The sequence below is a fragment of the Microcaecilia unicolor genome, chromosome 13 (assembly GCF_901765095.1).
Source record: "Microcaecilia unicolor chromosome 13, aMicUni1.1, whole genome shotgun sequence".
Lineage (NCBI taxonomy): Eukaryota > Metazoa > Chordata > Amphibia > Gymnophiona > Siphonopidae > Microcaecilia > Microcaecilia unicolor.
The window spans coordinates 66304862-66331422 of NC_044043.1; the positions used below are offsets into that span (position 1 = coordinate 66304862).

At 48.4% G+C, this 26561-nt stretch overlaps 1 protein-coding gene across 9 annotated transcripts in view; it reads right to left on the reverse strand.

Annotated features, from left to right (window-relative positions):
- Nucleotides 1-1303: 1303 nt before the first annotated feature.
- The window catches only part of CTNNBIP1 (catenin beta interacting protein 1), a 32700-nt gene continuing 7442 nt past the window's right edge, over nucleotides 1304-26561 (reverse strand). For 8 of the 9 annotated variants that reach the window (XM_030222274.1, XM_030222271.1, XM_030222277.1 and 5 more), the window contains 3 exons: nucleotides 14867-14986; nucleotides 14094-14184; nucleotides 1304-1675 (listed from right to left, as the gene is read on the reverse strand). In XM_030222274.1, coding sequence (XP_030078134.1) covers nucleotides 1617-1675; nucleotides 14094-14184; nucleotides 14867-14986 — 270 coding nt within the window. In that variant the 3' untranslated portion in view covers nucleotides 1304-1616. Of the gene's footprint in view, nucleotides 1676-14093; nucleotides 14185-14866; nucleotides 14987-15079; nucleotides 15177-26561 lie in introns of all 9 variants that reach the window. The other variant, XM_030222275.1, reaches the window with a different exon arrangement.

Genomic DNA, 26561 nt, shown 5'->3' on the forward strand with positions numbered 1-26561 from the left:
AAATGTTTAAAAGGATATAAACACAGTTTTGGGTAAATCATATTAGAACCTGCTACACTTTAAAATCTGGAAGCACAAATCTCAATTATAACTCTCAAATATTTCTCATGGTTCAAGGATTAAAGACATTTTGCTGTAAAGTTGCTGGATTTATTCAAAATACCTTATTAACTGTCCACAGATGCTTCCCTAGAAACATCAAACCCCCAGGACCCACGACTATGGCACACAACATAACAGTAACCTCTGAAGGGACTCAAATTTCAATTCTCAGCTAGGTCAGATCTGCATCACTTAGGCACATACAGGCTATGTGGGATTCACAGAGATATTAGCAGAGTCTAAACTATAGGAGGGGACACTAGCCAAAAAAGTATCACCACTGTGCTTCATTGCAACAAGGCTGTTCTCAAGTATTACACCTAGACCGATGCTGAAAGGTTTAAAAAGAAAATTAAAAACCCAAGGGAGAGGAAAATCAGTTTTTTGAACCAAAAGAATAACTAGCAGGGCCACAGCAAGCTATGTGTGGGTGGTACAGCCACACAGGGTGCAAAAATCACACCCCTTCCATTGGCTTCCTTTGCAAAGTGGGCAGGGGCACATCAGCAGCATTTGGGGGTGTCACACAGGGTGAGTGCTGGACTTACTACATTCCCAATTACTAGATACCCTCCAGGATGCTCATGTTTCCAAAAACAATATCAGAATAAATTAAATGCAGCACCATAACAACTTCCTGTAGAAGTCCTTGCTGTATATATTTAAGTTAAGAAAAAAAGAAAAATGATTCCTACATAAAGATTGTCTGGTTGCTATTTAGAAAGAGGGTCAAATCAATAGGTTACTGGGATGTCCAGAAATTGCTACTTTCTCTTGTCAAAGGAACTCTGAAGCCCAGTATGGGCCAGAGCCCAAAATGCAGTCTAGCAAGATTTACCCTGAATATTGCTGGAGCCACACCAGCCAATAAGAAAGAAAAAATACACTTCTTTAGTGGATCATACAAGCAAGCTCTTTTTTTCCCATATATGTAATAAATATTGCAAAAGCACACTTGGTTCTTTCAAGTCATATTAAAAAAATGCACCAAAAGGGATTGGGGGGGGGGGGGGGGGGGGCAATAGCTTTACACAATTAAGTCTGTCAGCACAAGCGACTAAACTTCAGTTCCAGTTCTACATCTGTGCAGGAATCAGAACCTCCTCAATTCACACCTTTACCTCAGAAAACAGCAAGACATGAGAAGTCCTTTTAGGATCTGCATCCATAAGACTTGTTCTGGGGTATTTTTTTTTTGTAAAAATATACCAAATAAAGTTATTGTTCAATTAAAAACATGTTTGCTCTCTTCAGCCAGTTTGAGAGTCTATGCCTTCACAAGGACTACATTACTAGATTCTTCTGTAGTTAACACAGCTCAGCTGTGCACTAAATACATATAGAAGGCTGTGAAGGAGCAGAACTAGGAGGGAAAGGGACAGAGAACAGGCCTGTGCTACAAGACTTTTAAAGGTTGGGCAGAAACCACTTTTTACTACTCGGTGTTCTTCCTTCAGGACTCTCATTGCCCCTCTCTCAAGCTCTTGGGGTTTCTTCCCACAAATATATATCCATTACTGCCTTCGATCTTCTGTTTCAGATCTGGAAAAGGCCATCACACCATCTTCTGCACCTGTGGGGTACAAACAAAAAAAAAAATGGTTAATGACAACTACAAACCGAACGGACAGAAACCAAACTTCCTTATCTATGTGCAGAGAGGACAGAGTGGAAATAGATCCTATAGAATCAATGTAAATTGACAATGCACAAAACTTGAACAAGAACCCTAAAATAAGTTAGCTTTTTTCTTACATCAGCTACTAAGACTTTCATTTTTATTTCCTAATCCAACCTTTTCACATTCTATCTTAGCGATGCAGACAATTTTCATTCCTTTCTGACAAGGATGGGTATAAAGCACAGGGCAGCTGACATCTGTCCTGACAACCAAGTGCTGCAGCCTCTTAATTGCCAGTTTTAAGGGCTTCAAACTCAGCTAATTTTCATTAATTCAGTTCTTAAATTTGGGTCTTCATTTTTGTTTTATTTATTATCTCATTTGTACCCCATATTTTCCCAACAGCGTCAGGCTCAATGTGGCTTATAGTGCACCGCAGAGGCAGATGCCAATACAGTAATAATATGCTAATATAACTGAAAACCTATATCCTATATAATAAAAAGCACCTCCAAAGTTCTGAAGCTGACTCCGTGGCAGTGTAGGGTTCGTAAGTCTGTAACTCAGTGTTTCATTGGCTCTCACTGTCCCGCAACGTCACAAGAACGAGGAACCAATCAACGGTCTGTAAAAAAACGCGCCTGCCCTGTCCGTCATTGCCACCCAGCGATTCTCCTCTCTCCCCTGCCCCCCCTCCAGGCACCCACCGAGTCTCCGTCGCTCCTTTGAAAGCCCTGCCCATCTGTAGCCTTCCCTTCCAGTTTGTTCCCTTAGAGTCCTGCCCTCGCAGAAAGAGGAAATGACATCAGAAGGCAGGACTCAGAGGGAACGAACTGGAAGGGAAGGCTACAGACGGGCAGGGCAGAGAGGAGAATCGCTGGGTGGCTGGAGCAGGAGAAGGGGACAGAGGAGACAGTCTCACTCTCTCTCTGTTACTCACACACACATTCGCACATTCACTCTCTCGCTCTCACACACAGTCACTATCAAACACACTCTGTCAAACATACACACTCCGAGGAAAACCTTGCTAGCGCCCATTTAATTTCTGTAAGAAATGGGCCTTTTTTACTAGTAAGTAATAATGGGGAGGATGGGGAAGGGATGAAAAGGGAAACCAGGAGAGAGGAGGGAAGGGTGAATGTGACCAAAATTGTCACTAGATTGATGTGTATCAAGCAGAGGAGACACATGCTGAGTCCTTGGGATAAGCTTTCCCAAATAGCATGGTCTTAAGTGATTTCCTGAAATTGAGATGGTTGTGGATGGTTTTCAAAGAATTCCATAATTGCGAGCTGATGAAAGAGAAGGATGAAGCATACGTGGATTTGTACTTAAGTCCGTTGCAGTTTGGGTTATGAAGGGGATAATCTCAATGCATTCCTGGGAGGTAGTATGATTAGATTAAGCATGTAGCCAGGGACTTCACCAAATACAATTTTGTGAACTAGGGAGTAGATTTTAAAGGTGATTCGTTCCTTGACTGGAAGCCAATGTAATTTCTCTCAGAAATGTTTGGCACTTTCAAATTTGGATTTGCCATAAATTAATCTGGCCGCTGTGTTTTGGGCCGTCTGCAGTTTCTTAATTAGTTGCTCTTTACATCCAGCGTAAACTCCGTTACAATAATCCAAGTGGCATAAAACGATGGACTGTATTAGGTAACAAAATACATCTCTCGTTTTTATTCATTTTAGTTTCCACAACGAAAATAACATTTTCTTTGTGGTGGAGTTTATTTGGCTTTCAAGAGAAAGGTTGCGGTCAAGGGTGACTCCCAATATTTTGAGGCTTTCTAAGATTGGAAGGTTAAGGTTGAAGGCCTATACTTGTTGTATTGAGATGATAGTATAAGGCAGTGCATTTTGTCAGCATTCAGTTTAAGTTGGAAAGAAGTTGCCCAAAAGTACATCGTATTTAGACAGTGATTGATTTCATTAGTGATCTCATGCAAATCATACCTGAAGGGAATATAAATTGTAATATCATCAGCATAGATATGTGGGTTAAGTCCTAACTTACTTAAGGCTTTAGCCAGTGGGATCATCATAATATTGAAGAGTGTGGGTGAAAGAGGAGAGCCTTGAGGGACTCCATAGACAGCTTTCCAAGGTGGTGATAAATCTGAGTTGGTGCTTACTTGGCAAGTTCTAAAGGAGAGAAAGCCCTTAATCCAGCTATGAACATTTCCACAGATCCCTAGGTTATCGAGAAGATTCAATAGAATGTTGTGATTGACCATGTTTTCCATTCCTTTCCTAATAATATCTAACATTCTATTTGCTTTCTTAGCCACCACCACACACTGAGCAGAGGGTTTCAACATATCATCAATGATGACACCTAGATCCCTTTCCTGGTCGGTGACTCCTAATGTGGAACCTTGCATCACGTAGCTATAGTTCAGATACATCTTTCCCACATGCATCACCTTGCACTTGCTCACATTAAACGTCATCTGCTGTTTGGATGCCCAGTCTTGTAAAGTATTCTTGTAATTTTTCACAATCCTCTTGTGAACAACTTTGAATAACTTTGTGTCATCAGCAAATGTAATTACCTCACTAGTTACTCCCATCTCTAGATCATTTATAAATATGTTAAAAAGCAGCGGTCCCAGCACAGACCCTTGAGGAATCCCACAAGCTACTCTTCTCCATTAAGAATACTGACCATTTAACCCTACTCTCTGTTTTCTATCGTTTAACCAGTTTTTAATCCATAATAGAATACTACCTCCTATCCCATGACTCTCCAATTTCCTCTGGAGTCTTTAATGAGGTACTTTGTCAAATGCCTTTTGAAAATCCAGATACACAAGTACATAAGTATTGCCATACTGTGAAAGACCAAAGGTCCATCAAGCCCAGCATCCTGTTTCCAACAGTGGCCAATCCAGGTCACAAATACCTGGCAAGATCCCCAAAAAGTCCAAAACATTCTATACTACTAATCCCAGAAATAGTGGATTTTCCCAAAGTCCATTTAATAATGGTCTATGGACTTTTTCTTTAGGAAGCCGTCCAAACCTTTTTTAAACTCCGCTAAGCTAACCGCTTTTACCACATTCTCTGGCAATGAATTCCAGAGTTTAATTACACTTTGAGTGAAGAAATATTTTCTCCGATTCATTTTAAATTTATTACATTGTAGCTTCATCACATGCGCTCTAGTCCTAGTATTTTTGGAATATCAACTGGCTCACCTTTTTCCACGTTTGTTCACCCCTTCAAAAAAATGTAGTACATTGGTGAGGTAAGATTTCCCTTCACTAAATCCATGTTGGCTTTGTCTCATTATTCCATGCTTTTGAATATGCTCTGTAATTTTGTTCTTTTATAATAGTCTCTACCTTCCGTAATGTTTGTATTTTTGTTTCATGAGATCAAGATGACAACTGGAAGAAAGGTGGAGAGGTCCAAGATGGCACCTAGACTGATATGCTGCTATGAGATGGAAAATTTTCCTTAACTCGTATTTTAAATTTTTTTTTTTTTCTGAGTATATGAAGAGGAAAGGGAAATGGGGCTTGATATACCGCCTTTGAGGTTTTTTTTTTTTGCAACTACATTCAAAGCGGTTTACATATATTCAGGTACTTATTTTGTACCAGGGGCAATGGAGGGTTGAGTTACTTGCCCAGAGTCACAAGGAGCTGGTGCAGTTGCCTCCACTGACAACACCTACTTTGGACACTCAGCCATTGACTCGGGGTTTCCTGGAGACCCAGACTTTGGCTGGAGGAGCAACGACAGGTTCCAGCTCCTCCTTAGGCGGCAAGGTTTTGCTGAGCTCCAATGCACTTGGTCTGCCATCAGATTCAAGTGACCCAGCAGGGTTTAGCTGAAGTTTCTGAGGGAGAGCAACTTTGTGCCGATTCCGACGGCGGGGAAAAGATATTGGGAGCTGAAGGAGGACTGTTACCAACATGATTTGCAGCACAGTAGCTCTTTGAAGGGAGTTGCTGAGAGAAACTGGTGGTACAACCTTCATCTGGGAGCATTCCCCTGCTGCCAACAGTTCCTCTATTGGTCTGGTCAAATGAGATCTATGGTGGACATCTGAATGGATGTGGATTTGATCCATAAGGTCTGTACTCTTTTTTGCTCAATTTTCATCACAGTTCATAGCAAATACACAAACTGAAGAATCACTGAACAAAACTATTGCCAAAGTGAAGAAATAGATTAAGAAGGGAAAAGCTTGAAGGCTTTGCAAAGTGCATTGATTGTGGATAAGTTTGCAAGATCTAGGAAGCTTGAGAGCATGGAAAATACTGCAAGCCACTTGAATATCCAGTTTCTTAACTTTCCACAAATTCTCACTATCGCCTGAAGGTACCTGAGGGGAATTTTGAAACTTATCGATTCTATTATGCTTCCACTGGAAAGAATTTATTATCGTTCTATGTCTAAACGTGGTGGAAGATCTGGAAGACCTGGAGAAGTCTCTTGTGATTCCTTGGATGCAACAACTATCCTTGAAACTTCAGGGGAACTAGTCACTAAAAGACTGACTTTAATAAGGTATCTTTTGTATTTGTTCAGGACAAGGACTTTCATGTATCATTATTTTTGATATTTAGAAGAATTTCTTGGTTCTAAAATTACGGATTTTTCCAGATGTTAGTAGAAAAACCCAAGAGAAGAATTTCTTGGTTCTAAATTACGGATTTTTCCAGATGTTAGTAGAAAAACCCAAGAGAGAAGGAAAATTTCTGGCCCTGCGCCAGGAGGTGATCTCTCTAGGGCTAAGTGTTTTCCTAAGATTTCAGTGTAAATGCATAATAATGCTGGGTTTTGCTTCTTTTTATTTTCTTTGAACCAGCTCAATCGCAAAGTTTTTTTGGTTACCAGAGCTAATGTTATTCAACTGGGACCTAATGTTATAATGAGAACTGATATGGTGCTAACAATGATCATTTTGGGTTGCTTGTTCAGTCTTTTCTTTTTTTAGTTTTTGCTAAATAATTTGATCTCTGGTTTTTCCTCTCTTGGATCCTCTACTTTTGTGGTCTGGATATTCCCTTTTCTTCACCTTATGGTTAATGAGAAGCTATAATTGCATTTTCCTTGATACTTTTTCTTTTTTTTATGGGGAAGTTTCTTTTCAAGATGTTTATCTTGTATACTTATTGTAAAATACATATAAAAATAAAAAAAGAAAGGGTGGGGAATATTATGAATAAGAATGTAAAAATATTTAGAAAACCTGGTCAGCAGCCAACATTTTTAGAAGTCAGATCAGAAATTTTTCCTCATCACTTTCTTTGTTTTGCTGTTTTTGCATTTTAGTTTGCTTTTTAGGTTTGGTTCTATCCAAAGAAAGGTTTATGAGACTTTAGAATTTTGACAGCTTAGTGTGTCCCTAGAAAGGGAGAAATAGAGGTACTATATTTTGGAAGAAGGGAGCACACAGGCAGAAATGTGACCTTTCTACTTTGGAAGGTTTTAGAGTGATTAGCGGGGGAATTGTGTGGCAAAGAATAGTTTATAGTTTATTTGCACTTACTATACCACCCAAGCTAACTTGCACATCTGCACATGAATAGAACTGAGACTGTTTAGAATTTCTGCTTGTTTACTTAGGATTTTTCTTATTCTGGGAGGACATGGGGATGAGAGGTCCAACTTGTCCTAATAACTTTTGCATTTAGTATCTTACTCAAATCAAACTTTCAGGACAAAATCAAGAGCGCCAAGAACTTTAACATGGGTATTTTTTGTGTATGTGTAGACACACACAGTGGCGTAGGAAGGGAGGGGGGGGTGTCGGCTCCGCTAGTTCACTGCTCTCTCTGCCCCAGAACAGGTTACTTCCTGTTCCGGGGCAGAGACAGCAGGGAACCAGCGGAGCCGACGCAGCTCCCAGTGAAGTGCACTCGGGGCGGAGTGGCCCTCCTGCCTGTCCCCTTTGGTAAGAATGCGCTCGTGGGGGGGGGGGGGGGGGTGCGCTGTGCTGCACCCGAGGGGGGGGGGGGGTGCACAGCGGCAAACTGCCCCGGGTGTCAGCCGCCCTCGCTTCGGCACTGGACACACATCAGGCTTGGAAAGCTGGTTCCATTAGTTCAATGGGAATGTATTTTTTATTTTATATTTATATTTTCACATAATAATCAAGAATACTCTTAATAAAAGATACAGAAAAAGGGAAAAAAAATAATATATTCATCATATTACATTATATAAAAAGGAAATAAATCTTTCTGATCTCTAGTCCACTAATAGTATGAGGGACAAGGCACAATTCCATGAAAACTATTCACTTAAGTAAGAAAAACAGAAGAGAAACTAGACCCTTTATACTTGCTACGGAGTAGATGTTATTAATACAGGTTGCACGGATGGAGACACCACAGTCCTTGAGTCTAGAAAGGAGGTTACATGTGTTGGGTCAAAAAATACATATTTAACCGAATTAACTTTCAGAACACATTTACAAGGAGAATTTAACCAAAAAAAGACCTCCCAACTGTAATACCCTAGGGCGAAGCTTAAGAAATAGTTGTCGCTGCTTTTGGGTTCTTGCCCCCCCCCCCCCCAAGTCACCCAAGGGCATAGAATGAGGCAAAACTGATTACTCCAAGCTAGGAGGCTGGGGGACAGCAGCTCTATCTTCCAAAACCGGCTGAGGCAAAATGGTAGCATTTCCCACCGCTCCGGGCGTCTGAACAGCCGCACTGCTACCCGCTCCTGCAGCTTCATGTGGTGCCAGTGTCGAAACTGCCCTAGAGGCTTCCATCAAAGGATCCACCACGGTGCAATACTTAAACTCCTGACAGGGCCAAGCTGTGCTGCTGACAGACCGAGCAGCACTTTAGTTTCTAGCCATGGCGCCGAGTAAAAAAATAACGGCGGCAGAGACCAGAGCCAAAGAAAAGCTACCCTGCTTGCTGCCGCCTAGAAATTAACAGTGCTCAGCTGAGACTCCAGTCCTGTTTTTATTTGTTTTTAATCGGCTCACTTTAAACAAAATAGCGACTGCCTATCCCAAAGCATGTAGGGGAGGGACCTGGCCACCCAAGTGTAACACCCCCCGAGGCCGAGTGAGACCCCCACGGATCTCAGCCTCCAGACACACCAAGAGCCAAACACTAAAACAACTAAACTTTCTCTCTTTTTATTTTAAATAAAGAAGACAGTAAAAGATAAGAAGAGAGACTGAAAGGGCTCACCACCTTCCACCTGCTGGAGACTGATAATACTGGGTCGAGTTATAGTTGCCCAGGGCTCTTATTGGCTCTCTAGTCAGTGTTTTAGTCTCCACCTGCTGGAAGGCGTGCACAACCCATCAGTTGCATTCTGGGCCAGTCCAGAGGTATGCTAAGGAATATATTATAATTTTTGGTCAGCTATCATGTATTTGGCATTTGTGTTTTGTGTGTGTGTGTGTGTGACTGAGGTATTCTGTTAGCATGAATTTTCTATGTAGCATTCTGTAGTAATTTGGCTTGTTCAGTTTTCCTAATAGTGGAGAGGATATTTGTGAGGGGAAACATGGATTTTGTTGACCCTTGTTCTGTATTGTTTGTGATTTATAAGGGAAAATTAGGTTCTTACCATGATAATTTTCTTTCCTTTAGTCATAGCAGATGCAGCCATTACAGATAGGGTGTGTCCATCAACCAGCAGAGGGAGATAAAGAGCACACTTTTTTCAGTGCCTCATACCAGCTTGCTCCACTGCCTCTCTTCAGTATTTGAAGCTTCCAAAGCAGTATGGCAAACCGCAATGGCAATAACATGAGCTTTCCTCACAGCAAACGATGGCCCTACAACAAAGGGCATTAACTCAGAATGGAGGGAATGAAACATCCTCCCGGAAAGCATGAACTCATCCTCCACTGAGACATAACTGGAGGGAATAAACTCATCCTCCCGGAGGGAATAAACTCATCCTCCAAAACATGAAACTGGAGGGAATTCAGTCATCCTCCTTTAACTGAACAAGAATCCTGAAGACTGTTTTCCGACTTTCTCCCAAGGACGGAATCTCCAGGAAACACGAACAGAACCTGAAATAGATTTACAGCAGATAGCATCAGACAGGGAGGGATCATGGCTGCATCTGCTATGACTAAAGGAAAGAAAATTATCACGGTAAGAACCTAATTTTCCCTTCCTTGTCATCAAGCAGATGCAGCCATTACAGATGGGATGTATCAAAGCAATCCCTAGATAGGGTGGGAACAAGCCACACCACGCGCCAGCACTTGCGCTCCAAAATGTGCGTCCCTCCTGGCAGCCACATCCAGCCTGTAATGTCGGGCAAAAGAGAGCTTAGAAGCCCATGTTGCTGCACTACAAATCTCTTGAAGAGAGAGTGCTCCAGTTTCAGCCCAAGAAGAGGAAATTCCTCCTCGACAAAGGAGGGCAAGAAAATAGGTTGGTTTAGGTGAAACGCTGAAACCACCTTAGGCAAGAAGGAAGGCACGGTCCGAACCGTGACCCCTAACTCTGAAAACTGCCGAAAAGGGTCTCTACAGGACAGCGCCTGGAGCTCTGACACCCGTCTCGCCGAAGTAATGGCCACTAACAAGACGGCCTTCAGTGTCAAATCTTTCTCTGAAGCACGCCGAAGCGGTTCAAAGGGAGCACCCTGAAGGGCCTTCAGCACTAGCCCCAGGTTCCAAGCTGGACAAGGTGCACGCACGGGAGGTTGGAGCCGAAGCACCCCTCTAAGAAACCGTGCCACATCCAGATGAGCAGCTAAAGACACGCCTTCAACCTTGCCACGCAGGGAGGCCAACGCTACCACTTGCAACCGCAGGGAATTATATGCCAAGCCTTTTTGTACACCATTCTGCAAAAAGTCCAGAATCGGCGAGACAGGAGCCCGCAGGGGTGTGATCTCTCTGGAAGCACACCAGACTTCAAACTGGCGCCAAATTCGGCCTGCGCGGCTAGAGCTCTGCACTGAGTGCCGCCTTGTCGATTTATGTAGGCCACTGCTGTCGTGTTGTCCGACATCACTCTGACATCAATCCTTCCAGGGTCACTTGAAAGGCCAGAAGCGCCTGAAACACCGCTTTCAACTCTAGGCGGTTGATGGACCACTCCGACTCCTCGGGTGTCCATAGACCCTGGGCATGCTTCCCCTTGCAATGTGCGCCCTAGCCTTTCAGACTGGCATCTGTCACCACTAGGCACCAATCGGGGAGCGCCAGTGGCATTCCTCGCTGCAGCATGCTGTCTGAGAGCCACCACTCCATGCTGAGTTGGGCCGCAGGGAGCCAAGAGAGTCTGCATTGGTAATCCTGAGATACTGGAGACCATCTTTGGAGTAGAGCATACTGTAGAGGTCTCAGGTGCGCTCTCGCCCAGGGCACCAGTTCCATGGTGGCAGTCATCGATCCAAGCTGCTGGACAATGTCCCAAGCTCGCGGGCGGGGCATCCTCAGGAGCAGACGAACCTGATTCTGAAGCTTGCACCGCCTTTGCTCGGGTAGGTGCACATACCCCGAGGCTGTGTCAAACCTGGCCCCCAAATATTCTAGAGACTGCGAGGGGGTCAGGTGACTTTTGGCCAAATTGACGACCCAGCCCAGAGATTGAAGTACTGAGACCACTCTGGCTGTTACATGCTGACTCTCTGAAGCAGAGTTTGCTCGAATGAGCCAGTTGTCCAGGTACGGGTGAACCCGAATACCCTCTCGCCTTAGAAAGGCAGCTACTACCACCATAACCTTCGAAAAGATGCGGGGAGCTATGGCGAGGCCAAAAGGCAAGGCCCGGAACTGGAAATGCTTTCCCTTCACCGTAAACCTCAGAAACTTCTGGTGCGGGGGCCAAATTGGAATGTGCAAGTAAGCTTCTTTCAGGTCCAGAGACGTGAGAAACTCTCCTGGCTGTACCACCGCAATGACGGAGCACAGGGTTTCCATGTGAAAATGCCGCACTCTCAGGGACTTTTTTTTTTAAATTCTTTTAAGTCCAGAATAGGGCGAAAAGACCCTCCTTTTCGCGGCACCACAAAGTAGATGGAGTAGCAGCCGCAGCCGTGATCGGCGGGAGGTACCGGGGACACGGCCCCTATCTGAATCAGACCTTGTAAAGTCTCCTCTACCGCCGCCCGTTTGGCGGCAGAACCGCATCGGGACTCCACAAACACGTCTCTTACAGGGGCGTCGAATTCTATTCTGTAACCGTCTCTGATCAGGTCCAAGACCCACTGATCTGAGGAAATGTTGGCCCACTCCTCGGCAAAGACGTCCTCCGATGACAGGACTCGAGGAGAGGGCCAGCGCACCATCATTGAGAGGGTCGCCCCTGAACTCCAGGCCTTGAGCCAGTGGCTGTGGAACGTTTGTCCGAGCGAAAGGAGTTCCTCTGCTGAAAACGGACACAAGAAGTGAACCCAGCAGAACGCCCCGGGCGGTACCTTCGAGCTTCACGGAAGCGAGGTCTGTAAGAGGAGTGGACCGCCTGACCCTTAGAGAAAGGCCGAGGCCTATCTTCGGGCAAGCGCTGGGGTTTAGCCTCACCCAGGCCCTTCACAATTTTCTCCAACTCCTCACCAAACAGGAGAAGGCCTTGAAAGGGCAACTTCACCAACCTTTGCTTAGAGGCCATGTCCGCCGCCCAATGCCGTAGCCAAAGAAGACGGCGAGCCGCCACTGCTACTGCCATGTGTTTAGCCGAAGCTCTGACAATATCATAAAGGGCATCAGCAAGAAAGCTCTTGGATGGAGTCATGCAAAGGAAAGGTTCGAGCAGGCTTTTTGGTACTAGCCATCCTAGGATTCACAGAGGAGGTTGTGCCACTGGCAGGGTCCTAAATAGAGAGAGCCTGCAGGGCATCAGAAATAAACGCTGGCAGCTCATCATGGTGGAAAATCCTCACCGCGGAGGGATCGTCCAGATCCTGAGTCACTTCTGCACCAGACTCTGGTTCCTCAGACCATGAAGGCCTGCCAGAGTCCTCCGAATCCTCGCAGCCCGACCACGGGGGGGGGGGGGGGGGGGGGGGGGGGGGGGGGGGGAAATGGAGGTGCAGCACTCTCTGAAGGGGAATGAGCCCTTCTGCGCTTCATATTCTGCCAATTATCAGGGAATAACGCCTCAGAGGGCATACCCAGGCTAGAATCCACCGGGGGGGCATTAGAAGAGGCCCATGCCGGGCTTTGTGGGAGAGCTCTTTTAAGCATGTATGCTTTATGCATTAATAAGACAAAATCATGAGAGAAAAACTCACCCTGGGCACCCGGATCTCTGCCGGGGCTAGTGCTCCCATATCAGCCTCACTCCGAGGCCTCCCCCCCGGGCTCAGGACTCTCCATCTCAGCTCAGAGCGCGAAGAATCATCGCTTGCCATGCTCGGGCCGGCTCTAACGTCTGTACAGCACGATTTACAGAGCCCCGCTGCTGATCTGCGCTTGCCACACTTGGAACAGCGCTTTACTGTCTCCGCAGCCATCGCCGAAAACGGCGGTAAAATTCAAAATTGCCCCGATTGCGGGCCCACCCCGGAGGAGTCAGAAAACATTCTTACCTCACTGGACCGAGTATCACAGCTCCAGTCCCACAGAAAAAGGCAAGGAAAAACCTCTGTTCCAGCGTCTAAGCGCTTTTTTTTTTTTTTTTTTTTTTTTTAACGCTGTGAGGAAAGCAGAGGTAAATAGAACTCCGGAGGCTCAGGTGAGTGGGAAAGGCAGGGAAAGGGCGAACCTATGTGCCTGCATCCACTGTTGGTGGGGAAGGACAGGGAAAGCTAAGCAATGTGTCCACATCCACGGAGGTATGGGTAAGGCAGGGAAAGTGAAGCTGCTATAGCCTCCAACACCCCTGCTAACAACTGGCAAAAGCACAGGAGCAACCTCCAGGCATATTTTAGATGCAGCTTGAAGAAGCTGCAGCCACTCTGCTAGGGGAGATAGAGAATACTGAAGAGAGGCAGTGGAGCAAGCTGGTATGAGGCACTGAAAAAAGTGTGCTCTCTCTCTCTCTGCTGGTTGATGGACACAACCCATCTGTAATGGCTGCATCTGCTTGATGACAAGGAAATGACAGTTGTACAAAATATTGTTTCTTTTTATACTTTAATAAAATGATTTAAATATAAAATCAGAACGAAGCTTGTGCAGATGAGATCAGACAGGGCTCGCAGGGACGGGGACAAATTTTATCCCCTGTCATTCTCTAGCCACCACTTACTCCTCCTTACAGCAACTGCAATGGAGTAGTCTATACTTGATCTGGCTCTAAACACTAGACATTGTGTGAAAGGCATGCTAAGCTCACATCATTAATTAGCAAACATGTATATTCTATGTGTTCCCAACTGCTGTACCCAGTCCCTAGAATTCTGCCTCTCATATCCCCTGTAACACACAGCCTCCAAGAAGCCCTCCCAAACCTGCCCTGAGTACAGACCTTGATCAATGGAGTGCTGTGGGAGCTGGCTGAGCTGGCTGTTCACCACTCCAGCATATGTTCGCAGAAATGCCTCCTCACTGGGGGTCAGCTGCAGTTATGAATAAAACAATTACACAAATTACACCTTTGCAGCTACCTTTGCAGCAAATAAACTACTTTGTGACCTCTGTCCTGAGCCATCACTTATGATCTCGGACCTCAGAGAGTCTCTCAGTCTGTCACTTCTCCTCCTGCCCTCAAACATTCCTCAGCAATGATCTTTCTCACGCCTGCTCCAAGCCCTCAGTGTACCTGAATTACAATCCTGTGACCCTTGCTTTCCAACACTATAAGTTATAACCTATGATCTCTTGTCCTAATATACCTGCTCTTGGTTCCTCAGCTACGTGGTAAGCCACACTGTAGAAATTTTTTAGTATCATAGCTATGTTAGTTGAATGTTCTAATGCATACTTATATTTTTGATACCGTTTCATTGTAGTTCTATTATTAGGTTTCAATTTATTGTTTTCAAGTTTACCTCATTTATTGTATGTTTATTCTTGTGTTATTTTACTATTGCTATACTGTTAACAAAATTGTAAGTTTTATGTTAAACTGTACAGGCTGTACACCACCTTGGGTGAATCTCTTCATAAAGGTGGTTAATAAATTCCAATAAATAAATACTAATAACTTCATCTTACCTAAACCATAGTATCTATGACCCCACCCAAAGCCTGAGCTTTCATGTTTCTACTAGACATATGCACTCTTTTTTTTGGTCTTACATTTGAGCCCATTTTGCGTAGCATGAGCAGAACTCGCACTTTCTGCTGGATGTACATCTCCTCCGGACTCTTCCCAGGGGCACCCTCACGGTTCATCCCCCTTTCCTGCTCCTGAGAATCCTGTAGATGGCACAAGTCAAATGTTCCCTCAGACTGCATCAGAACAAAGGTCATCTCAGCAGCTGCGGGGGTGAAGGAGAAATTTAACCTCACCTGCTAATTTGCTTTCCTTTAGTCCCTCTGGACTGGCCCAGGATTGGACTGATGGGTTATGTACTCCTTCCAGCAAGTGGAGACTGAAGTTCTGACTCTGGGAGCCAATAAGAGTTCTGGTCATGTGACCCTAGACTCAGTATTTCTCTAACAAAGTAGGAAAGAAAAGGCCCATCTTCTGTCACCGAGAATCTGAGCAGCCACGCAAGCACTGAAAATACCGTGCTTGAAACGAACGCTTAAAGTTTTGCTTCTCTTACATGCAAACACAACCCACCCTGGGAAGGATTTTTCTCTGGTGTTTTTTTTTTTTGCATCAACCGTCAAAGCGAAACGCACAAAGCAGCTCCGACCCGGAACCCTCTGACCGAACAAGAGAACACCATTAGAAGTACTTTTCAGAACAAACAAGAATATACCGAGCTGAGATCACGGGAGGGACCTGGACCGGTCCGGAGGGACTAAAGGAAAGCAAATTAGAAGGTAAGGTCTAATTTCTCCTTCCTTAGCGTACCTCTGGACAGGCCCAGGATTGGACTGAGGGGAAGTAACATAGCAGTGCCCTTAAGGGAGAGACCCCAGCAACCCTGCCGTGAGGACCCTAGCCCCAAAAACCACTTCCTGACATTGGACATCTAGCCTGTAGTGCTTAGAAAAGGAAAGCAAGGAAGCCCACGTCACAGCTTTACAAATGTCCACGGGAGGTGCCAGAAACCTCTCCGCCCAAGAAGCTGCTTGATCCCTCGTAGAATGGGCCTTTGTCTTTCTGGGACCTGTTTCTCCACAAAGAGGTAAGCGGAAGCTATCATCTCCTTAAGCCACTAACCCCTTGTGAGAACCTCCAAAGGGCAGAAACAGACAGTCCAACCACCTGAAGTCTTCCGTGACTTTCAGATAATGTTTGAGAACCCTCTTAACATCCCGAGTCCGTAATTTGCGCTGATCGTCTGAACCAGAGGAGCCCAATACCAGCAACACCACCAACTGAGAGAAATGAAAACGCAAGACAACTTTAGGAAGAAACGAAGGCACAGGACATAAAATTACTCTCTCTTTCGAGAACTCCAAGGAAATAGAGACCTACAGGAAAAAGCCTGCAACTCTGACACCCGTCTAGTCGACGCAATGGCTACCAGAAATACAGTCTTGAGAGATAAGCCCTTAATGGAACAAGACGACAAAGGTTCGAAGGGAGACCTAGTGAGGATGGAAAGTACTAAATTCAGGTCCCAGCCTGGAAAAATGTCCCTGACCAGAGGGCGAAGGAGATCGACCCCTTTCAAGAAACGGAACACGTCCAATGACAAGCTTTTCCCCGAAAGCAGAATAACGCTGCTACCTGCACTTTAAGGGAAGCCAGAGCCAATCCTTTATCAATAGTCCAGTATCTCCTCTATGAAAGCAAGAGGAGCGAGACCCCGTTCACCAGTCTTCAAAAACTCGCAAAGTTCTGATATAGTTCAAGGACGTCGACCGACAATGCAAGTGGAGCATGGTGGAGATGACCTGAGAAGAGTAACCCCTCTTCAACAAGCGCGCTCTTTCAAGAGCCATGCCATAAGACAAAAATCGAGCCGGGTCTGGATGAAGGATCAGACCCCGGACCAGAAGACCGACCTGATCCGGGAGCTGAAGCAAAGGAGCCAGCTGAAGATGCATTAGATCTGCATACCATGGCCTGCAAGGCCAATCTGGAGACCCTAAGATCACAGGACCCCCTTGCGCTTCGTTCCTCTGAGTCACCCCAGAAGAGGCCACTGAGGGAATGCATAGAAAAGACCTTGAAGCCAATGCTGAAGAATGGCATCTATGCCCTCTGCCTTGACGTCTTTTCTGCGACTGAAGGGAGGCACTTTTGCATTGAGATCGTGGTGAACAGGTCCAAGAGAGGAATTCCCCAGCGACCCATTATCAAGTGAAACGCCTGCTGGCTGAGAGACCACTCCCCCAGATCGAGGGTGTGCCGGCTGAGAAAATCCACCTGGACATTCTCCACCCCCAATACATGAGATGCTGAAACAGCAGACAGATAACACTCTGCTCAGCTCATGAGCTATGCCGACTCCTGCTGCAAGAGACAACTTCTGGTCCCTCCTTGACGACTGACATGAGCCACCGAAGTCGTATTGTCCAAGAGAATGTGCACAGCAGCCCCACTCACCAGTGAAGAAAAAGCCTCCAGTGCCAGTCAAATCGCTCTGGTTTCCAACAAGCTGATCGAGAGGGAGGCCTCTCGGATAGACCAAAGACCCTGAGCAAACTATCCCATGCAGTGGGGTCCCCAGCCTCGAAGACTGTCGTCTGTCGTCACTACTATCCACTGTGGGGCATCCAGCAGCATCCCCTTGGTCAGACTGCTCATATGCAGCCACCAGACTGCCTCGCTCCTGGGTCTGTAGAGGCAGCTTCTTTCACAGAGAGTCCATCTGTGGAGACCACCTGGACAAGAGGGAAGACTGAAGAGTTTTCATGTGGGCTCTGGCCCAAGGAACTACTTCTATTGACTACTACTACTACTACTACTACTATTTAGCATTTCTATAGCGCTACAAGGCATACGCAGCGCTGCACAAACATAGAAGAAAGACAGTCCCTGCTCAAAGAGCTTACAATCTAATGGTGCTCAGAACCTGCAGATAATCCTAAGCACAGGAAGTGGGCTGGTGCAACAAGTTCTGAATCTGGGACCATAGCTTTAAAATTCTGTTCGGGTGAAGAAATATCTGACCTTGTGCCATATCGAAGAACACTCCCAAATACTCCAGGGACTGAGAGGGGACCAGACGGCTCTTGGTGAAGCTGATCACCCAGCCGAGGGACTGCAGGAACTGAACTACATGAGCCGTGACCCTCACACTTTCCTGATATGACTTTGCCCATATCAACCAGTTGTCCAGGTAAGGATGACCTAGAATGCCCTCCTTCCTGAGAGCGGCCACCACCCCCACCATTACTTTGGTGAACCAAATGGGTGTGCCCGAAACTGAAAGAGATGCCCCAGCACTGCATATCGAAGGAACCACTGATGATGGGGCCGGACAGGAATGCAAAGATACACCTCCGTTAGATCCAACGCTGTCAGAAATTCTCCCGCCCTGACAGTGACAATAACGGACCATCCAGAAGCTGGAAACTTTGAGAGCACGACTGACCGCCTTGAGATCTAAAATGGGCCAAAAGGAACCTTCCTTTGGGACCACAAAGTAAATGGAAAAACATCCCTGTCTGACCTCTGAGGATGGCATGGGACAAATAGCCTGAAAGTCTAAAAGCCCGAGGAAAGTATCCCGCAATGCGCTCGCTTTGAGACGAGACCTGCAGGGGGACTCCAAATAGGCGTCTGCAAGGGGCTGCACAAATTCTAAGGCATACTAGTCTCGAATAACCTCTAACATCCATTGATAGGAGGTAATCTGGGCCCACCTCTGAAGAAACTGTGAGAGCCAAGACCCAACAGAACCAGAGGAGGGTCCCGCACACCTTCATTGAGAAGAATGGGTAGGGGACTGGAAAGAGGTACTGGAGTCTTGTCCCCCACGACAGGATCTGCAAAAGGACAAGATCTCTGGAAGAACCGGGACCTCTGGGATTGGAGCCCCCTCCTAGACTAAGAATCATGTCCTAGTCTTCTGGAAATCACCGAGCCTTGGCCAGTCGCTCTAGGCCTATCTTCCGGAAGACAAGGCACTTTAGTATCCCCTAGGCTATGAATTCATTTATCTAACTCGTCCCCAAACAAGAAGGAACCCTTAAAGGGAAACTTACTCAACTTAAACTTGGAGGCTGAATCCATCGACCAACACCTCAACCAAAGGGAATGGTGAGCCGCTAGCCCAAGGCCATGGATTTAGAGGCGGCTCAACAAATCGTACAGGGCATCTGCTAAAAAAGCCGAGCCTATTTCAATCTTGGCCACCTTTTCATCTATGGAAAACAAGCCGTCTGACTCCCTTGTCCAAGACTTGTTTGGCCCAGCAGAAGCAGGCCATAACTACCAAGGAACCACAGACAGCCGCCTGAACCGCCAAGGAAGAAACATCAAGTTACTCTTCAAAAGAGCCTCCACCCTTCGATCCTGAACACCCCTAAGAGCTGTCCCCCCATCGATAGGGACCGTATTACGCTTAGTGACCGCCGAGACCACAGTGTCCACAACGGGAATCTTAAGAAGGGACCTATCCTCTTCCGGAACCGGATAAAGACGTACTATGGACCTGGCTATGCGAAAGGGAGACTCCGACGCGCCCCACTGCACTTGAATAACGTCCTGATATCCTGGTGCATGGGAAAGGTCTTCCCCAAATGCCTAATACCCTTGGGAAGCTTGCCAGGTGCCCTTGGCCTGGATTGGCCACTGTCGTGGACAGGATGCTGGGCTCGATTGACCCTTGGTCTTTTCCCAGTGTGGCATTACTTAAGTACTTGACTAGCAGGTCCACCTTACGGACCTCAGGAATCGCAGGCTGCTCATCCTCAAAACGGTGTAGAAGCTACTAAGGAGATTAGCTCCTGAAGATCCACACCACGGAGGTATCCTCTCTCACGGGCAGGGATTCTGTACCTGGTTGAGCTGAGAGAGGATCCTCTCTGCTGATCTTCCAATTCTTCCTCCAAGGAAGGCATATCCAATTCTGGATCAGACAGCTGTTCCTACTGGAGATCCCAAGACCCCCGAGCTCTCTTCGCATGAGCTAAATGCCTTGTTAAGACACCCCCTGAAGGGAAAGCCCCAGCGCCTGATTTTTTTAACAAGAAGGCTTGGTACATTTGCAAAACAAATTCAGGGGGAAAACCACCCTCCTGAGGGGCTAAAAGGCAAAACAACTGCTGAGTTCTCTGCTTGAATAGAAAAGGCAGGGCCGTCCTGATCTGTAAGGGAGAAAGAGCCGGACAAAATGGTAAAATTATGTATAATCATACCTGATAATTTTCTTTCCATTAATCATAGCTGATCAATCCATAGACTGGTGGGTTGTGTCCATCTACCAGCAGGTGGAGATAGAGAGCAAACTTTTGCCTCCCTATATGTGGTCATGTGCTGCCGGAAACTCCTCAGTATGTCGATATCAAAGCTCCATCCGCAGGACTCAGCACTTAGAGAATTACACCCACGAAGGGACACTCTGCCCAGCTCACCACCGCCGAAACGGGGGAGGGGAATTAACCCAGCTCATCCCCACACAAGTGGGGGAGGGGAATCCGTCCAGCTCATCCCCGCGGAGCGGGGGAGGGACACCACACCCGCCGATGCGGGGGGATCTGGCTTATCCTGCAACCGCAACCGCGGGAGGAGCTGACTGACCCTAACACCGCCGAAGCGGGAGGGGTACAAAACTGCCCTACAGCCGCACGAAGCGGGAGGGAGTGCCGGCAGAATTTTAAGTCTCAATCCAGCCCCGTAAAACGGAGGGGAGAGGAATGCAGCAGCTCACTGTAACACAAACTCGTCTTAACTCTTGAAGAATCCAAGTGAAAAAACTTGAACACGAAGTCTTTCTGAAGCAACTGAAGACTAAACTTGAACCTGAAATGCAACCAGAATAAAAACAATACAGATATCTGGGAGGGGCTATGGATTGATCAGCTATGATTAATGGAAAGAAAATTATCAGGTATGATTATACATAATTTTACCTTCCATATCATCAAGCTGATCAATCCATAGACTGGTGGGATGTACCGAAGCAGTACTCACCCAGGGCGGGACATAGAAATCCCTGACCGCAACACTGAAGCTCCAAACCGGGCCTCCGCCCGAGCAGCCACAGTCAAGCGGTAATGCTTGGAGAATGTATGGGCCGAAGCCCAAGTTGCCGCCTTGCATATCTCTTCCAAGGAGACGGAACCGGCCTCTGCCATCGAGGCCGCCTGAGCTCTTGTAGAGTGAGCCTTCAGCTGGATAGGCGGCACCTTCCCCGCGGCCACATAAGCCGCTGCAATGGCTTCCTTGACCCATCTTGCCACTGTAGGCTTAGCAGCCTGCAGACCCCTACGAGGACCTGAATACAGGACAAACAGATGATCCGATTTCCGGAAATCATTGGTCACTTCCAAGTATCTGATGATGACTCGTCTCACATCCAGATATTTAAGAGCAGAGTACTCCTCTGGGTACTCCTCCCTACGAAAGGAAGGGAGACATAGCTGCTGATTCACATGGAAGCGAGAAACAATCTTGGGCAGGAAGGAAGGCACTGTGCGAATAGTCACTCCTGCCTCAGTGAACTGTAGAAAAGGCTCTCGACATGAGAGCGCCTGGAGCTCGGAAACTCTTCTGGCTGAAGTGATAGCCACCAAAAAGACTGCTTTCAACGTCAGGTCTTTCAGAGATGCCCTTGACAAGGGTTCAAACGGCGGCTTCTGCAATGCTCTCAGCACCAGGTTGAGATTCCACGCAGGCACCACTGAGTGCAGAGGAGGGCGCAGGTGATTAACTCCCTTGAGAAAGCGCACCACAGCTGGCTGCGAAGCCAGGGAAACACCCTTCAGGCGGCCCCTGAAGCAAGCCAGAGCCGCTACCTGGACCTTAAGGGAACTGAGCGACAGGCCTTTGTCCAGACCTTCTTGCAGGAACGCCAACACTGAAGAAATTGGAGCAGTGAAAGGAGAAAGAGAGCCTGCTTCACACCACGCTGCAAAGATACGCCAAACCCTGGCGTAAGCAGTAGAAGTAGAGCGTTTCCTCGCTCTCAGCATAGTGGCGATGACCTTGTCTGAGAAGCCCTTCTTCCTCAGACGCTGCCGCTCAATAGCCAGGCCGTAAGACCAAAGGGGGAGGGATCCTCCATCACCACGGGACCCTGATGTAACAGGCCCTGCTCCACTGGCAGCCGCAGAGGATCGTCGACTGAGAGCCTGATCAAGTCCGCATACCAGGGACGCCTGGGCCAATCCGGACCCACCAGGATTATCCTGCCGGGATGCTTTGCCACCCGGTCTAGTACCCTGCCCAACATGGGCCAGGGCGGGAACACATAGAGAAGCTCTTGTGTCGGCCATTGTTGGAGAAGAGCATCTACTCCCAGGGATCGAGGGTCCCGTCCTCTGCTGAAGAAGCGCGGCACTTGGCAATTGGCCGATGACGCCATCAGATCTAGGCTCGGCTGGCCCCAGCGCTTCGTGATGTCCAAGAACGCCTGAGCAGATAGCTGCCACTCTCCGGGCTCCAAGGTATGGCGACTGAGAAAGTCCGCCTTGACATTCATGACTCCGGCAATGTGGGCCGCTGACAGCTGTTCCAGGTTCGCTTCCGCCCACTGGCATAGACTCATAGCTTCCTTGGCTAGAGGGGCGCTCTTGGTACCTCCCTGGCGGTTGACATAGGCCACAGCCGTGGCATTGTCCGACAGGACCCGTACAGGCTTCAACACCAGTACCGGGATGAACTCCAAAAGCGCCAACCGAATGGTCCTGAGTTCCAGGAGGTTGATAGACCACTTTGCCTCTGCAGGAGACCAGAGCCCCTGCGCTGTCCTTCCCAAGCAGTGGGCTCCCCAGCCCGATAACGAGGCGTCCGTCGTGACGACAATCCACTCTGGGGACACCAGAGGCATTCCCGCAGACAACTTGTCTGTCTGCATCCACCAGCTCAGCGCCTTGCGCACTGCTGGATCCAAGGGAAGACGCACCGCATAATCCTCCGACATCGGAGTCCAGCGCTGCAGCAGAGAGTGTTGTAGTGGTCTCATATGAGCCCTGGCCCAGGGCACTACTTCCATCGTGGCCGTCATAGAGCCCAACAGCTGCACATAGTCCCAAGCCCGAAGAGGAGAGGCTACTAGGAACTGGTCCACCTGAGCCTGAAGCTTGACAATCCGATTGTCTGGCAGGAACACTCTGCCCACTTGGGTGTCGAATCGAACTCCCAGATACTCCAGGGACTGAGTCGGGCGCAGCTGGCTCTTCTCCCAGTTGATGATCCATCCCAGGGAGCTCAAAAGAGCAACTACCCGGTCCACAGCTCTGCCGCACTCTGCATAAGAGGGGGCTCGGATCAACCAGTCGTCCAGATAAGGATGGACTTGTACTCCTTCCTTTCGTAGGAAGGCCGCGATGACCACCATTACTTTGGAAAAGGTCCGCGGAGCAGTAGCCAACCCGAAAGGGAGGGCTCTGAACTGGAAGTGTCGTCCCAGGACTGCAAAACGCAGAAAGCGTTGATGAGGAGGCCAGATGGGAATATGCAGGTACGCTTCCTTGATGTCCAAGGATGCCAGGTACTCCCCTGCCTTCACTGCCGCTATAACAGAGCGGAGAGTCTCCATGCGAAAGTGCCGCACTTTCAAGGCCCGATTGACCCCTTTGAGGTCGAGGATAGGCCGGACAGAACCTCCTTTCTTTGGTACCACAAAGTAAATGGAGTAACGCCCCTTGCCAAGCTGACTTTCTGGCACCGGAACGACCGCACCCAGGCGGATCAGATTGTCCAAAGTCTGCTGCACTGCCACAGCTTTGACCGGAGACTTGCAGGGAGAGAGTACAAACCCGTCTCTTAAGGGTCGGCAGAACTCTAGCTTGTAGCCGTCTCTGATGACTTCCAGCACCCAAGCGTCTGAAGTTATTGTGGTCCACTCGCCCAGAAACGAGGACAGCCGTCCTCCAATCTGCACTGGGGCGTGGACCAATACCCCGTCATTGGGTACGAGACCCTGGGGGAGGACCGGAGGGAGCACCTCCGGGACGGCGGTCTCTGCGAAAGGAATGCTGCTTGGGGGAGAACTTCCTCTTAAAGGAAGAGGGGGCAGAAGCACCCGACCTGCCCGGGCGGTACCGACGGGCTTCCTGAAACCGTCCTCTGGAGGTACCGGGACGAGCACTAGCCCGAGCCCTGACCTCCGGTAACCTCTTGCCCTTAGACGTGCCGAGATCAGTCACGATTTTGTCCAGCTCGACCCCAAAGAGCAGCTTGCCTTTAAAAGGCAATCTAGCTAGGCGGGATTTTGAGGCGTGGTCAGCAGACCAATGTTTCAGCCAAAGCCACCGCCGCGCAGAGACAGTCTGAGCCATGCCTTTAGCTGAGGCTCTCAAGACATCATACAGCAAGTCTGCCAAATAGGCCAGGCCCGATTCCAGGGCTGGCCAATCATCCCTCAAGGAATGATCCGAGGGGAAAGCCCGCTGCACCATAGTCAGGCACGCCCTGGCCACATAGGAGCCGCAAACTGAGGCCTGCAAACTTAAAGCAGCCGCCTCAAAGGACGACCTTAAGGCCGCCTCCAATCTCCTGTCTTGGGCGTCCTTTAGGGCCGTGCCACCTTCCACCGGCAATGCCGTTTTCTTAGTCACCGCAGTGATTAAAGAATCCACGGTAGGCCACAGATAGGCCTCACGTTCACTCACAGCCAAAGGATAGAGGCGGGACATAGCCCTAGCCACTTTAAGGCTCGCTTCTGGGACATCCCATTGAGCCGAAATTAAGGTGTGCATGGCATCATGCACGTGGAAGGTTCTAGGCGGGCGCTTCGTCCCCAGCATAATGGCAGAGCCAACAGGGGCTGAGGGAGAGACGTCCTCCGGAGAGGAAATCTTCAAAGTGTCCATGGCCTGTAACAACAGGTTGGGCAAATCCTCCGGGTGAAAAAGCCGCGCTGCAGAGGGGTCATCCGCTCCATCCGAGCGGGGATCCGTCTCCTCCAAGGAATCCGCAAAGGACCGTTGGGAGACCCCAGACACGCTGCCCTCATCTACATCGGAGGAGACAAATTCCTCCAAGGCCTGGGAATCAACCCGAGGGCGTTTACCTCTGGGAACCTCAACCTCTTTACCAGAGGAGGGAGCGGGGGCAGCGTTGTGCATGAGGAAGGCCCGATGCAGCAGCAAAACAAACTCGGGGGAGAAACCCCCCAGACTGTGCACTTCCGCAGCCTGGGCAACAGCCCTAGGCGCTCTCTCAACCGGCGCTCGCAACAGCGGGGGAGAGACATGCTGCGCATCCATAATGGCGTCCGGCGCGAAACTCCGCGAAGGAGCCGCGCGGGAAGAACGGCTCTTAACTTTAGCCGCTTCTGTGCCGTCGCCCAAATTAAGGGCGTTCATGGCATTAATGTCTCCAACCTCAAGGGCGGCCCAAGAAGAAGCCGTCCGAGCCGCGTGGCCGGCCAAGATGGCGGAGGCGAGGAGCGGGGGATGGGCGTTTATGGCGGGAAAAACCGCCACGCCGGAGGAAGGACCGGGACATGCATCGGTCGCGAAACTGTCACCCACCAAGGGCGAATCCGGCTTGAAGACCCCCGCATCCCCTCTAGAAGCGCTCGAGCGACCCGGGGAGCGACCCTTTGCGCCCTCGCCCTCCGACGCCATGTGCCACGAGGAGAAGAATCGGGGAACCCCCGCCCGCTATAAAAAGGTAAAAATTACCTGCTGTCCGCTCCGAGTCGTAACGACCTGGTGTCTCAGTGAGTAGCTGCAATAGACGCTTAAATAAACGTCGAAATAAACGCCTTTAAGGCCGTTCAAAATTTTTTTTTTTTTTTTTTTTTTAACGGAGCCAGCGGGAGGGGGGAGAAAAGGAGGGACCTGGCACCACCAGGTTTGCACTTGCTCAAAAGAGCCCTCAACCCCAGGCACTCAACAAAACCTAAAAATTAGGCTTGGAGGCCTAGCCAGAGCTGCTGCTGATGTGTGACCACCACCTGCTGAGATAGAGAACATACTGAGGAGTTTCCGGCAGCACATGACCACATATAGGGAGGCAAAAGTTTGCTCTCTATCTCCACCTGCTGGTAGATGGACACAACCCACCAGTCTATGGATTGATCAGCTTGATGATATGGAAAGTGTTTTTTCCTGTCGAGGAAGAAGCGCTGACGGGCTTTGCTGTGGAAACTACAATGCTGAGGGAAATGCAACTGCAGGGGATGAAAGGGAGGGAGCTGCTGCTGAGTCCACCACCATGCAGTACTTAAGGCGCCAGATGCGCTACCCCCCCCCCCCCCCCCATCGCTGACAAATGGACCACCACCTAAGCTTTTCAGCCATCGCAGCTCTTTGTTCCTCATTTTTTTTTCTACGAAGAAGCTCACTATCGCGGTATCCGCAGGAGACACTGCCAGCGCGGCTGCCCAAGGCAGCAATGAAGCTGCTTTGCTCATTCGTGCCGAGGGGCTGCATTTTTTTTTAAATACAACGTGGCTGCCTCTCCCTAAGCTGAAACACCCTTTCTCCTAAGGGGTAAAGCTCTTCCCTGCTGAAAGGAGCAGCCAAGACCAGCTGGAGCACAGGAATGAGGGAGGGGGCCAGGTACCCCACGAGTATAAACACCCCAAACAGCAAGAGAGACTCGGTGCACAGAAGACTAAGTGTTTGTTTGTTTTTTTAAACAGACAAGAGATGGAAAGAAAAATAGAGAATAAGGGCTCACCTCCTTCCACCTGCTGGAGGCTGAGAATACCGAGTTTAGGGTCACATGGCCAGGGCTCTTATTGGCTCCCACAATCAGAATTTCTCAGTTTCCATCTGAAGGAAGGAGTACACAACTCATCAG